The sequence below is a fragment of the Panthera onca genome, chromosome A2 (genome assembly GCF_046562875.1).
Source record: "Panthera onca isolate mPanOnc1 chromosome A2, mPanOnc1 haplotype 2, whole genome shotgun sequence".
NCBI classification, from domain to species: Eukaryota; Metazoa; Chordata; class Mammalia; order Carnivora; family Felidae; genus Panthera; species Panthera onca.
In genome coordinates, this window is record NC_138340.1 from 149560432 (window position 1) to 149575364 (window position 14933).

General features: G+C 41.0%; 1 protein-coding gene across 4 annotated transcripts in view; it reads left to right on the forward strand.

The window, feature by feature from the left end:
- LRGUK (leucine rich repeats and guanylate kinase domain containing) overlaps positions 1 to 14933 on the forward strand; it is a 108981-nt gene that overhangs the window by 26264 nt on the left and 67784 nt on the right. For 2 of the 4 annotated variants that reach the window (XM_078439238.2, XM_078439226.2), the window contains exons 6-9: positions 2140 to 2264; positions 6478 to 6621; positions 12658 to 12738; positions 14378 to 14464. In XM_078439238.2, the coding sequence (XP_078295364.2) occupies positions 2140 to 2264; positions 6478 to 6621; positions 12658 to 12738; positions 14378 to 14464 (437 nt within the window). The remainder of the gene's footprint in view (positions 1 to 2139; positions 2265 to 6477; positions 6622 to 12657; positions 12739 to 14377; positions 14465 to 14933) is intronic. The other 2 variants (XM_078439231.2, XM_078439235.2) reach the window with 2 other exon arrangements.

The window sequence follows — 14933 nt, forward strand, 5'->3', positions numbered from 1 at the left end:
CAGCAATACTCCCAGGTTTCTTCCAAAGTGGCTCTAGCATAATAAAGCCTCAGGAGTAGGAAAGAATCTGTTCTTGAGAACCTTTCAAATCCTGGCTAACCTGATAGGTGAAAATGGCATCTTGAATTGCATTCTCCTGATTAAGGGTGAAGCAGAGTGTCTTTTCCCGTGTTTATCAGCCACTTGGATATGCTCTGTTGGGAATTTTCTCAACGTATTCTTTCTCATTTTCTATTGGGTGGTTCTTTTTCTCTCTTTCTATTAAGTTACTGTCATTCTTTATGTATTCTGAATAGTAATCCTTCATCTACTATACATGTTGCAAATATATTCTCCTAGCCTATCATTTGTACCTATGTAAGAAATAAGAAGATAAGGTGATCTTTCAAAAAGAAATAAGGGGCGCCTGGGTGGCTCAGTCAGTGTCTGACTTCAGATCAGGTCATGATCTCACAGTTTGTGGGTTCAAGCCCCACATCGGGCTCTGTGCTGACAGCTCAGAGCCTGGAGCCTGCTTCAGATTCTGTGACTCTCTCTCTCACTCTCTCTCTCTCTCTCTCTCTCTGCCCCTCCCCCACTCATGCTCTGTCTCTCAAAAATGAATAAACATTAAAAAAAATCTTTAAAAAACTAAAGAGGTAAATGTTAAAGGAAGAGAAGAAGTGGAATTTGAAATCAAGTCCTGAAGAATGGGCAGGATTTAGAAAGGGTAGGAAAGCAATGTGAAAAAAAGATACACTACTATGTCAGAAAGTCCTTGGTGTACATTCCAGAACTACTGACAAGACCAACCTGGCAGAAATGGGGAATCCTCACTGGATTATAATGGAGATGAAACTGGAGCCATAGGCTTTGCTTAAAGTCAGGGGCGTTAGATGCCAGAGGGAGGAATTTGGAATTTGTCCGGTGAGAATTTGATTGCAACAAGATTTCCAATCGATATTTTGAAAAAAGTAACCTGACTACAGCGTGTAAAGTGATTTGAGGCCGGAAGAAATGGATGTTAGAAGTACCCATCGGTGCTAAAGCTGAATTAAGTTGGCAGAGGAGTGAATGAAAAGGAAGGAAATAATTAAAGAGGTGTTTAAAAGCAAAACATGCCAAGTCTTGCTGATTGATTGGATGCCCTGAAGATTATAGGTGGCTGAGAGAGTGGTGATGTCTTTGGCTACTTGGGAAGGGACACAGGAGCTTTGATGGGGAGATGATACCAAATCCTGGAACTTTGCCAAATAGAGACCAGAGAGAGGTGAATAGAATTGGTGACGTTGGGACTGCAATTTTCGGTGACCATAAAGATGGAATACAAGAAAAGAAATTAAATTTTAAAATGACTGGGGGGTGGGGTGGGGCAGCGCCTGGACAGCTCAGTCGGTTGAGTATCCAACTCTTGATCTTGGCTCAGGTCATGATCTCACGGTTTGTGAGATCGAGCCCCATGTCCGGCTCTGTGCTGACAACGGGGAGCCTGCTTGAGATTCTCTCTCTCCTTCTCCTGTTTGCTCACTCTCTCTCTCTCTCTCTCTCAAAATAAATAAATAAACTTTAAAATGACTAGAAACTTAACATGAGGGAATAAAGACTAAGTTTAGGCCTCATTTATTTTAAAGGGAGAGGAGAAGCCAGTATGGATAGAAAAGGCTGTTCCTGTCGGATACTGGTTCCTTTATCACCCCTTTGCCACAGATGACCTCTCTCTGGCTGGTACCCTGGTTATGAGGATGATAACTTGGTGTGTCGCCCACAGGGTGCCCTGTATTCAGAAGTCCTGCCTGTGGGAAAGCACATGAGTTTCTCATGGAGACCACTTAGGAACCAAGGGCAAACACTGCCAACAAGGCAGCTTCGAAGCACCCTGAAATGTTTTTGCTCACTGATTAAATGAGTCACGCGTGAATGCAAATGTAACTGAGCACACTCAAAAGCTGTGTCTTAAAAAAAAAAAAATTAAGCAGTGCCAGTATTCACTTCTATCATGAAAAAAAATTATTTCAAGATAGTGTTCATCCTGTATAGAGCATACGTTACTGCTTTATTCATGCTGTTGTCTGATTTTTCTAATGATGGACTGACACTGATTATTCTTGTCTTCAAAATGTTTCTAATAACATTTTCCTTAAACGGAGTCACGGTGCATAGGCAACGAGATAGAGGAAATCAGCGGGCTGGAGATGTGCAGTGGCCTGATGCACCTGAGTCTGGCCAAGAACAGGATCACGTCAATTAATGGCTTAGGCATGTTGCCCATCAAAATTCTTTGTCTGGTGAGTCTAAGCAAAAGTCGTTCTTGATGGAAGGTTCTAGTTAATGTTTCAGTTAAGTATATGAATGATACCTCGGGTTTTTTGAATGTATAAAGAGCTAATCACTTCAGGAAATGTTACTGTCTTCAGTTTTGTGTGTTCCTTTCCATGCTGTGTGTGTGTGTGTGTTATGTGTGGTTGTGTATGTGTGTAGGGTCAATATTTCATGCTATGGTAAAATGATTTTCTAATTTGGCATCCAAAGTCAGTTTTTTAAAGGATTCACGTTTTACACTGACAAAGAAAGGAATACTTGGAACAACTTTTAAAAACACATTTTATAATGTCTCCGTGAAGAAATAACATTTAAGCACATTTAAGCATAATATTTATTGCTATTAATACTTGAGTGCTCTCAAATGAACCACAAGATGTTCTCTGGGCACTGAATTTTGGCAACCCTTTTGTTCTAATATATGCTAGTTGGCCATTCTAGGAGACCAGAACTGGTGTTCAGAATAAAGGAACAGTTCCAGTCAGAACTTGGAAATTGTTAAGTGGTTTCCCATAGAGAGCATTCTTCTTAAGCTCTATGATGTGCTCTGTGACTGTGAATGAAAATGCAGATAGTGTATTTAAAAATCAGAATTATAAGAGTTCCAAAGATACATATAGTGTTTTTGAAATCACACTATAGCTCACTAATTTGGGAGCTGATAATACAGTTTGTGGATTATTTAGGATTCTTCTTCCTTTCTTCCTCTCTCCTACTTCTTACCCTTGGATGGCTTTGCTATTTTTTATTCTATCTTGCCCGTGGTGGGCAAGGGAGGATTTTAAGCCACGAGGCTGGTAGCTTATTAATTTCTTACATGAACTATCCCACAGGAGAGTGTTGAACTGCTGTTTGAAACAACATCTTGGGTTATCTGCGACATTTAAAATATACTATACCTGTCTTATTTAACCAGAGATAGCGGATGTTGGCTAGTGTTAATTTTCTTTCCCCGAGCTTGGAGCATGAAGTGCTTTTTCAAGAGCCTTCACTCCTTACAGCGAGGTAGGTGAAGGCCAAGGACTGGTTCTAGTACCAATGGACCACAGGCATGGAGAGTTTTAATAATTTCCCTAAGATTTTATGTTTTATGTCCCCCTGAGGCATGTTAGCAAAGCATGAAAGAAAATGAATTTGAGGAGCTCCTGGGTGGCTTAGTCTGTTAAGCGTCTGACTTGACTCAGGTCATGATCTTGCAGTTCGTGAGTTCGAGCCCCGCGTCGGACTCTGTGCTGACAACTCAGAGCCTGGAGCCTGCTTTGGATTCTGTGTCTCCCTCTCTCTGCCCCTCCCCTGCTCATGCTCTGTCTGTCTCTGTCTCAAAAATAAATAAAAACATTAAAAAAAGATAAAAAAAAAAAAAAAAAACCTTAGCCTTTCTGTACATCTCTCTTTGTATCCGCATTCCCGTTAACTTTGAGTGGAGCTTGCCATGTGGAAAGAGATATGGGGGCGTGCTTAAGGGGAGGAGAGCTGAACCCATGATTAAGCATAACAACACATAGCAATTTTATCGTGAGAGTTTGTTTCAACAAGTAAAGTAATCCACCTTAACAATTCCATCTCAAGCACTTTTTAGGAAAAAACATAGAAGACTTACTTTTTCTACAAATAAATTAAGGGGATTGTTCCCAATCCCTGCCGCCCCCATCACCCAAGATGAAGCAGAAAATACAAATTATGCCCTCATTCATTTTCCTTAAAATTTTTGAGAATAGTAAGGGTTCTTTTTACAAATGTTACCAAAATATGTAAAATAAAACGACACACATTTGTTTCAACAGTTTGTTAATGCTTTTATCTTTTAATTTGTGGAATGAGAAAACCAGTTGCTTTACTACTGCAAAAATTCATTTTACGTTTGTTTGTTTTTTTTTTAGAGAGAGAAAAAAGAACAACTTGCTATACAAACCAGTTGTTAATTCTCTACCATCAGCTTTTATACTAAATCTAAGGGGAAAATGTGGTTCACTTATGGGCTGTGCTATCAACCACTTCTTTTAGCAAGTAAGGGCGATGCATTCCACACTTTAAAATTCATTTTGTCTTAGTAAGAGCCGCTTATTTCTTCCTTTCCAAACCGGGGAGATGAGGAATATTTCTCATTTCGTCTTTTAAAGGAAATAGCTTCTCTCTAAAGGCCCCCTTTCCTCTGCTAATCACGATTAAAAAAAAAAAAAGGCGAAAAGAACTGCGTGTGCTAAAACTGGGTGTCCACTTTGAGGGGCGACGTGTCTGTTTTCAGCATGGGAGAAAGGGTTTGACTAGACGACTTTAAACTCAGAAATTCTGTGATCCTGAATATTTCTCAGTTCTGCTTTCCTTTGTGGCCGTAGGCTAGCTAATTAAACGTTTCTCTGCCTTACCCTGTGCCCATGCATTTACCACTTTGAAAGCCATGAGAGGTGCTGTGAAGAATTATTACAGTCTGTCTTCCACAGCTACAGCACTTCAAAGTTCTTCGGGAAGAAGTGTATTGTATATAAATTTTATATGTGGGCATATTTTAAATAGGATATTGAGGTCCTATTTCAATACATTAAATTAGTATGGATATTATGTTAACTTCAGTGCAATTTTTTCTTTTCCTTTTCTGTTACACTTTCTGGAACTTTTTTTGAACTCTGAACAGTAGGAAATTTTGCTTAACTTAGGCAAATGGGGGTATGAGTATTTTCCCCTTCTTATTATGGAATTTCTCAAACACATATGAAAAAGGGGAATAGTTTAATGAGCCCCCCATGTATTATCACCCAGCTTTGTAGATTATCAACATTCTCTGAACATATTATAAAGAGCCACAGAATTAAACTAATGAATGCAAATCTTGCTCATTATTGAAGTAAAATGTTATGAAAGATGGGATGAAAATGAGCTCTTGCTATTAAATGTACCAGGAAACATATTGTAGCTGGAAGACAATGCTATAATTTAATTTTTCAGTTATGTACTTGTTAAAAGTATTGAGTTTAAAGATGGGCATCATATGGTATTAATTGAAACCTCAAAATTGTCTTTATGGTTCTCAAACTAAAAGTGTAATTTTACTGTGGCATGTTCTTTAAGGCTAGGGAACCCAAGGAATCGTATGTTGGAAAATGCTCACGAAAATGCAGACTACTGTTGCCACTGTAATGTGTTGTTATGGGGGCATGCGGGTTGGGAAAGGGGATCTTTGAATCTTGCTTTGTTTTACGCTCACTGTCTGGGAAGATGCCTATGTGTGAATCATTGAAGAACCAGGTTTAGTTATCTATTACTGGATAACAAGCCACCCCCAGTGTAGTGGCCTGTAGAAATTTTATTAACTAACAGTTCTACAAGCTGAGCTGGGTTCAGCAGGGTGCTTTTGCTGCTGCTGCTGCTGCTGCTGCTTGCCCCATTCAGCTGGCAGGTTGGCTGGGGGCTGGGCTCAGCGTGGATGCTGGGATGGCTGGAATTTTCCTGTTTAGTCTTAGGGCCCCTCTCCGTGTGACGGCTTCTTCTCCATGTGACCTCTCCACACATTCTTTCCCAAACAGAGCGGGGTCCTTACATGGCAGTTTCCAAGACACAAGAGGAGATGTGGCCAGGCCTTCTCAATTCTTAAACTGGGCACTGACACCCTTCTGCTGTATTCTTTTGGTTAAGGCAAGTTAGAGGTCCAGCCTAGACTCAAGGGGAGGGACACAGCCCAAGAGCATGAATAACTCAAGGCATGAATCGGACTACCACAGCCCTCGTGGTATGAAGTGATTATATTTAGAATGTTTCTGAAAACCAAGTATATGGGAGAGTCGCGCTATTCAGGTGGTTTCACGTGATGGCAATGAAAGATTTGCACTATATTTTGTTTCTGAAGATAAACATGGAGATATGCTGTCATTAGGCTTTAGGCGAACAATGTTAAAAGCTTACACCACCTAGGTTTTTGCCTTTCCTACTGTTTGAACATTCATCTTTCATTAACTTTAGTGAAAATATTGCAATCTGAATCTTCCAGCTGAAAAACTGGGATTTCTTTCTGGGGTGTTTGCCTCTGTGTTCAGGGAAGTGTTTGGTAGAAATGGTGGAGGGCAAGGGAACAAGCACGGCTTGCTGACTTTCAGACATTTAGGCGGTATCGAGAATGAAAACTGGGCCTTGCACTTTTTCCTACTTGAAGCTTTTAAGGCACTGAATGTATTTTACCCATTTTAGAGCAATAACCAGATTGAGAAGATGACCGGTTTGGAGGAACTAAAAGCCTTGCAGGTCGTGGATCTGTCCCACAATCAGATCAGTAGCCTCCAGGGCTTAGAAAACCACGACTTCCTGGAAGTGATCAACCTCGAGGATAATAAGGTAATGTCACACTTGAACTGTCACGGTTTCAGTGTCTATGTGTCAGAGGACACATTAGGACCCGTTATTGGTTTCTCAAGGGGCTGTTACTTTAAATGCCAGCTTAGAAATGAAAAGATGCTCAGCGTCACTGCTCATCAGGGAAATACACATCAGAACCACACTGAGATATCACCTCACGACAGTCAGAGGGGCCAAAATGAGCAAATCAGGAGACTGTAGATGCTGGAGAGGATGTGGAGAAACGGGAACCCTCTTGCACTGTTGGTGGGAATGCAAATTGGTGCAGCCACTCTGGAAAGCAGTGTGGAGGTTCCTCAGAAAATTAAAAATAGACCTACCCTATGACCCAGCAATAGCACTGCTAGGAATTTACCCAAGGGATACAGGAGTGCTGATGAATAGGGGCACTTGTACCCCAATGTTTATAGCAGCACTCTCAACAATAGTCAGATTATGGAAAGGGCCTAAATGTCCATCAACTGATGAATGGATAAAGAAATTGTGCTTTATATACACAATGGAATACTACTTGGCATGAGAAAGAATGAAATATGGCCTTTTGTAGCAACGTGGATGGAACTGGAGAGTGTGATGCTAAGTGAAATAAGTCAGGCAGAGAAAGACAGATACCGTATGTTTTCACTCTTATGTGGATCCTGAGAAACTTAATAGAAGACCATGGGGGAGGGGAAGGGGGAAAAAAAGAGAGGGAGGGAGCCAAGCCATAAGAGACTCTTAAAAACTGAGAATAAACTGAGGGTTGATGGGGGTGGGATGGAGGGGTAAGTGGGTGATAGGAATTGAGGAGGGCACCTGTTGGGATGAGCACTGGGTGTTGTATGGAAACCAATCTGACAATAAATTTCATATTAAAAAAAAAGTTATTCTATAAAGTCTCCTGGAGCAGTAGTTGCAGGACTGTTTTCTTTGTTTGTAATAAATACAATTCTTAATTTTTGAAAATCTGATGATTCCTAATTACACTGTTTTAAGGGTTTAAGCTGCAACCAAGTGGACATGACTTTCTGAAGCAGAGGTGTTTGTGTAAAATTTTGTGTAGAAGGATGCCAGTGGGAATGTCTGAGATGTCAGAGCAGGGAAATTGGAGACAAGAGAGGAGCCTCAGGGGGCGCCTGGGTGGCTCAGTCGGTTGAGCGTCCCGTTTCAGGCCAGGTCATGATCTCGCAGTTTGTGGGTTCCAGCCCCGCGTCAGGCTCTCTGCTGTCAGCGTGGAGCCTGCTTTGGATCCTCTGTCTCCCTGCCCCTCCCCCGCTAGTGCTCTCTCTCTTTCAAAAATAAACAAACAACAACATCAACAAAAATTAAGGAGAAGAGCCTCAGGCTGGTGTTGCCTGGGCCTGTCATTTAAATAGAAGAGGCACAGGAAGTGAATTCCTATCTTCTGTTGGTAACAATAGTGTATGTTCCTAATCTGTAGGAGTTGAGGATTGGATTTACTCAAATTTCCATATCTGGCTGAACACCCACTTTATTTCACGGGTTATGTAAATTGGCTTTCACTCTTAATAGATTACACTTTATTTTCAGTAAAGCATTTGTGCTTGTAATCCCAGTATGTCTGACCACTTATGCGTTAAGGTCTATGAAACAATTTTATTCTTAACTGAGTACTTCATCATATTGTTTGGAAAGACTTCCTAAGGAAGTTGAATGTTTATTTCTTCTTGAAAATGCAAACTTTGGCTGACCCTGGAAAGGACATTGTTCTTTCCTGGGGTGAGATGTGATGCTGTGGAGACGTTGCTGTCTTCAGGTGTGATAGTGCTTACCAGTTGTGTCTGATGAATTTGCATCACTTGTTACTTTAAACAGCAAGAAAAGGCCATCTTTAGGTCTGGGCAAAGGTGGATTTTTAATCACTGACAAAACTGTTCCTCCTTATTTTTACCTGATTTGTATATTAAACTGTTTGGTCAACTCCTAAAGTTAATTCCACTTTTGTTCACGATGCCGCATATCCTACGAAGTCAGCACAGTCTCTGTCTCGTACGGTTCTAGTATCTTTTCATGAACTTGCCGTGAAAATGGCTCTCCCGTTATGTATGTCCAAGGAGTGTTACAAAGCTGGGATGCATTCATCGAATCCCAACTGAATGCATCTCAGACTTCGGGAAAAAGGAGTAATGGTTAATGGTAATAACAGTAATCCTGCAGTCATAAAATAATCTAGAGATACTTGTGGAGTACTTGTGCACAAGGCACTGTTCTAAGCACTTTTCGTATATAATCTCATGTAATCCTCATTATAACCCTATTGTTGTCACTATGTTACAGATGAAGAAACTGGGGCACAAAGTAGTTAAGTAACATGCCCAACGTTCTATATCTAGCAAATAGCAGAGCCAGGATGCAAATATAGAATAGTTTGAGTCCGGACTCAGTGTTCTCAACCCTGACAGATAATACAGCAAATGAAATGCTAACGTCCCTTCCTTCAGAAAAGCACGTGGTGCAGTGCTCTAGAAGGGGGCTTTCTGATAGAAATATAGTTCAAGCCATAAAGGTGAGCCACACAAGCAATTTTAAATTTTCTAGTAGCCACACTAAAAAAGTAAGAAGAAACAGGTGAAAGTAATTTTAATAATTTATGTTATTTAGCCCAGTTTTTCCAAAATATTATCGTGTCAGCATGTAATCTACAAAAAAAAAAAAAAAAAATCATCGATGAGACGTTTTATAACCCCTTGCTTCATACTAAGTTTTTGACATCGGGTGTGTATACTATACTCACAGTCCAGTCGAGTTCGTCCCAGCCATCTTCCAAGTGTTAAGTAGCCGCGTGTGGCTAGTAACTTCCATATTGGAAAGCGCTGGTCTAGAACGACCTCATGAATAAATATATTGTTCTCTTCTATTTCAAGAGACATTTCAAGTTACATTTGAAAAAGTTGAAGGAAAAAAGGGGGCATCATTTAGCGAGTAAAGGAGTTTGTAATTTTCAAATGTTAGAGAGCCTCCCATTAAAGAAAAATGGCCATGTGTCCCAAAGCGGGAAACCCTTTGGCAACGAAGGAGTCCGTAACAATAACACAATTCCCTGGCTCCCCACAGGCAGGTTGGGGAGCAACCAACAGTGCTTCGAAATGTTCTGTGAGCCTTCCAAAGATTTCCTCAGAGATTTCTCCAGGACTACTGAGAATACCATGTCAGGGATGGAAAATTTATCATTTGACAGAAACATAACATAGCTGTTGCTTCTCATATGATTCATTTGATGTTGTACCTTAACACTTTCATCAGTATCATTTACTTGGTTTTAGCTGCTAACACCTTGCTAAACCCTCACACGATCATTTCAACATCTCTTTTAACTTTCTTTGCCAGTGTTTATAAACAGCTGGTTACTTGGAGGACCCTTATCACTCTCTCTAGTCCTTGTTAGGTTTGATGTCATTTCTACCATTTAAAACTTATCCCCAAAATGTCAACTCTATTATAACCTCAGTCCTTTCTTCTAGAAGCAAGACATTGGTCTTGGAGTTACGTCGGGAATGCTGTTTTACTTCTCTGAGTCTTTGTGTCATTATTTCACAAGTCTATCTATCTACCTATGAAAAACCTGAACAGGTGGCTTTAGGTCTGGATGCTTGGGTTTGGAAAGCATAGCCTAGAAGGCTATGGCCAAATGGGAACTAATTAAACTGCTTTCCCTTGGAATTCAAAGTTGACAGGCCGTTAAGGGTGGGGAGTAACCAACAGGGCCGAGGAGAAGAGGGGCATCTGGAATCTGGGGATCAACCGTGCTATGACATTCTTAGCAGCAGATGGGTGATGTTCCTTTAACAATAGAATCTTTCTGGCAATGTTACTTTAAGTCGTTTGGAGTGCTGTACCCTACACCTTCTGTAATGGTCTATGACACACACAGCCTTGGGTCTTGGCATTTGAGAAGACATGAGGGTGGTTCTGCTCTGGGGTGAGGTCATTGAGAGAGGGAGGGCACATCAGGACCACCATGCATGTTGCTAATAAGCATGTGTGGGAACAGGCTGCTGCATACTTGCTGTCCTGTGCCCTTAACAGCCTCTTCCTAGGACCAGGGGGGAAGCTGGATCCCTGTCCGTTGACTCTCAAAAGACCAGGTGATCCCTGGTCTGACAGTTCAGTTATAATATAATTTTATGTAGTCCGTGATCATGGTGTTCATGTTGTTGGCAACCTTTCAAGATCTTTGCATGTCAGTCACCGTAGATGTCACCATCATCTCAAGTGGGTGCACAGCGTTCCCATTATGGGACTGTACTGTGACTCATTTCATCGCATAATGATAGTGTTTTTAGGAATTTAGAAAATTTTGAACTTTTACTAAAAAAACGTTAGACTGAACGTTCTTGTATCTAATTTTTGCCTGTCTGATGATCTTCACTGTAAACCTCTTGAGGTGGGATAGCTGGTTCATGGCTTATGCACGTGAAACATATCAGCTTGCCTTTTTAAGAAGAACATGTCAATTTCCACTCCCATCAGCAGTGCGCGTTAAGTGCACGTGTTAGTGAGACACGTTCACTGCAGGAAAACATCTCCACCTAACATTTGTGTCGGGTCCAAGCATAAGAGCCGTGTGCTACGGGAAAATCAATCCAACTGTTCAACAGTTCTGACCGAGCAGGGTGAACCAGTTGTATTTTTCCGCCTTCCTGAATATCACAATATTTAGAAAATGATCCTGTTGTCTTGTAGATGATCCAGATGCCAATCTAATGGATCTAGTCATTGTATTGACGAGAGTTGTGTCCAATAGCATAACACTGCTGTCAGCAGATTAGTGTGTGCAGCTTCTGTATGGTAACTCGGATTTTACCTTTCATATTATGTCTTTCAAAATGGCATCCTTTGAACATGGTGCCTATGTTTTTTCCCCCGACTTAGCTTTGGGAGTAGTTTAATTTTAGCATTTTGTGTTTGGAGAGCTCAGGAATTATTGGTGACTGACTTTGGAGTGCTTTCACGTACACGCAGAAATGGCTTGGGGAGAAATAGAAATGAAAATGTGATTATTAATTTTTTAAGTAATTTTTAAAGTTTAATGTTTACATTTGAAATAAAATTGGAATTATGCTAATTACAGGAAATTTAAGTAAAACTCTTTGTCTTTAGTGGGAAATTCAGGAATTCTGCAATCTGTGCTCTACTTTGGTCAAATTAAGGGATTGTCAAGCAATCCCTCACTTAAAAAAAATTTTTTTTAATCTTTATTTTTTATTTTTGAGAGAGAGAGACAGAGAGAGAACAAGCAGGGGAGGAACAGAGAGAGAGGGAGACACAGAATCCAAAGCAGGCTCCAGGCTCCGAACTGTTAGCACAGAGCCTGACGTAGGGCTGGAACTCAAGAACTGTGAGTTCTTGACCTGAGCCAAAGTCAGACGCTCAACCAACTGAGCCATCCAAGTACCCCTTTCCTCTCACTTTTTAAAGTGGTGAAACGTAACCCACACAGAAAAGAGTATAAAACCTAAGGGTGCAGTTTAAACAAAAAATTTTAAGGTCAACACCCATGTCGAGAAATGTGTCTTACGGTTTTCTGTTTATATCTTTCCTTAAAATAACTCTCTCTTATTGGAAAAATAATGGAGCTGGCTACATGTGCACATTCAGTAAGAAGGCTTCACCAGTCACAAACGGCCGGTCTAGCAGAGGCAGCCCTAGGGAGGGAGGGCTGGGGAGGAGTAGGGGTGAGGAGAACCAGGGAGCCCTTGCATGCATTTTTGGTACTGTTCCTCTGATTTTGCATACTCAGTGATTTCTGCCTTAGAATAAATAATGGCTGAGATGAGGAACAGCACACTATTCTTTAGCCAGAGAGGAAAAAAGAAAATGTGGCCCTGTGCGTTCACATTTAGTGAAGGGGCCTACAGGAATTTTCTCGTTCTGCATTAGGAAATTGGATCAGCAACAGAGCAGTTTCTAAAGTAAGTTGAATTTAGAGGATCCATACTAGCTCTCTTACACTGTTTTATATTATTGGTTGTATACTTAGTCTCTTGATAATATTTTGTTTCTTTGATTACACAGATTGCTGAGCTGGGTGAGATAGATTACATTGAAAATCTACCTCTCCTTCGAGTTGTCAACTTTCTAAGAAATCCAGTTCAGGTAAGAGATATTTATATGGGGGGGGGGTGGGGTGAGGACCTTCTTGGAATTCTTCAAGAAGTACTTTTGATAAGGAACATCTGGAACGTGAATAGGCTGCATTTACCTTCATTCTCTGTCACTCAGGAAACAGGAGGGTTTGGCAAAGTAGCACCGGCCGTCAGTGACAGGGGAGCGTGGAGTTAGTTCCTTGCTTGCTGTGGTCACATGTGACTCATTCGGGCTGGTGATAAAAGGTTACAGGACAGAGCTACTAAGATTGGAGCAATGCCCTTTTGCATGATAGAGTGCACAATGCTGGAGGCATAGACAGGCTCCGGGTCCTGCTTTGTAACAGGGGCAAGAAAGTCTAAGATCAGATGCCTAAAGTAATTTGTCTGTATATAGTCGTGAAGTTGGTGGTGCCCTGAAATGATTATAGGATGAAATGCTATATTTCCTAGGGATTCTTCCCCTCTGGTATTCAAAGTTCCACTGCTATTTTCCAAGCCCCTCTCTTTCATCAATGGATCCTCCCTCCTGGCTCTCCTGTCCCTCCCTCTTTGTCCATTTGTCCTTCATTCCACTTGGCTGCCTCTACCCTTTACTGAGCTTTCCAGAGACTGTTGAATTTGTATGTATCTTCTGAGTACCTTCCTGTTTGTGTGTATCATGCTGAACATGTCTAGACAGGCAAAAAATAAAAATAAAACAAAAGCAAAAATGAAAATGAAAAATAATATTAAAAAGTAAATTCACTCCTTGGTATGGGAATAGTGGCAGGCAACCTAAAAGCATCTCTGGTTAAGAAACAAGCAGGACTTACAGAGTGGCCATCAGGCCCCAGTTTCAGAGGCACGGGGAGTATTTGTTCATGTGCATAAATCAACACCACAAACCCTTTCACACACATTAACTCACTTATATACACAGCCCTCCCACTCCCAGCTCACACATTGAAGGACAGAAAAGATACCTTTGTAGATTCATTTCATGTGCATTCTTATCTATGAAATGCGTGACCCACAAATATCTTTAGCTTCAAAGATGTAGCTTCTTGATACGAAACTTTAATTATGTTTTAAAAGCCAGATAATCCTGACATAGCAGATGGTTGGGAATAACAAGGAATTTGTTCTATAAATACTATTATTTATGATTGCCAAACAAAATAATAACAAATGATATAAATTAATTCAAAATAATACTAAGTAAATGACAAAGTGATCATAAGTAACGTTCATCATTTGCAATAACGAAACTCCCTGGAGTTAGAAGATAGGGTTTGAATCTCCAGCCGTGAAATCTGTGATGAAACGCTTCACCACTCTGAGGCTTAGTTAGTTTGTTTCTGGCTAGAAATGGAGGTGATCATACCTGTCCTGCTTATGTCACAGGGAGATTGATGAGATGGCACGTTTGAAGAGCTTTGTAAGCTATAAGGCACGGTCTGCATTTAATAAGGGGACTGGTAAGCGTGAAGCTATAGACACCTTGAGGGATACGTGTGTGTGTGTGTGTGTGTGTGTGTGTGTGTGTGTGTGTGTGTGTGTGGAGGGTGGGGTAGCAGCCCAAAGACCTACTCAGGAGAGCAGCGTGCTGGTGCTAACTCATGTGGTAAAGGCAGGCGACTGAATATTCCTCTTGATATTTTAAATAGGAAAAGTCTGAATATTGGTTGTTCGTGATTTTTATGCTCCTACAATTAACAGAATTAGATCAGAAGAAAATTAAAGTGGAAGAAAAGGTACGTGATCATGTCATTCTTTGTGTTTATGAGGCTCTGCTACCCACTGCAGGATCAATGTCAGCAGTAAATGGCACACGTAATGATACGTGAATTGACTGTTGATTTAGGGAGCGGTTCCTTACTCTCTTGTTTCACCCCCTGCAAAGCTGTGAGCATCAGCGCAGCTGTGGCCAGGGCCCTGCCATTGCAGTGAGTAGATTGGCGGTGGGGGCAGACGCTGTGCCCCGCGTGTGCGCGTGGCTGCGTGATGGCCGTCTCTTAATTTGGATAACTGTCGTCTTTGGAGAGTGTGTGATTCTGTGTTGCTCTAAACAGTCACTTAATGATGAAATTTATTCTATACTGCTGCGTATAATCAAAAGGTACTCAAATGAGTCACTGTCCTGATATTTTAAACCCTTAATTCTGCCCTTTAAAATCATGATCCCCCTGGACACACAGTTCCAGAGTAACCAGACCTTAAATG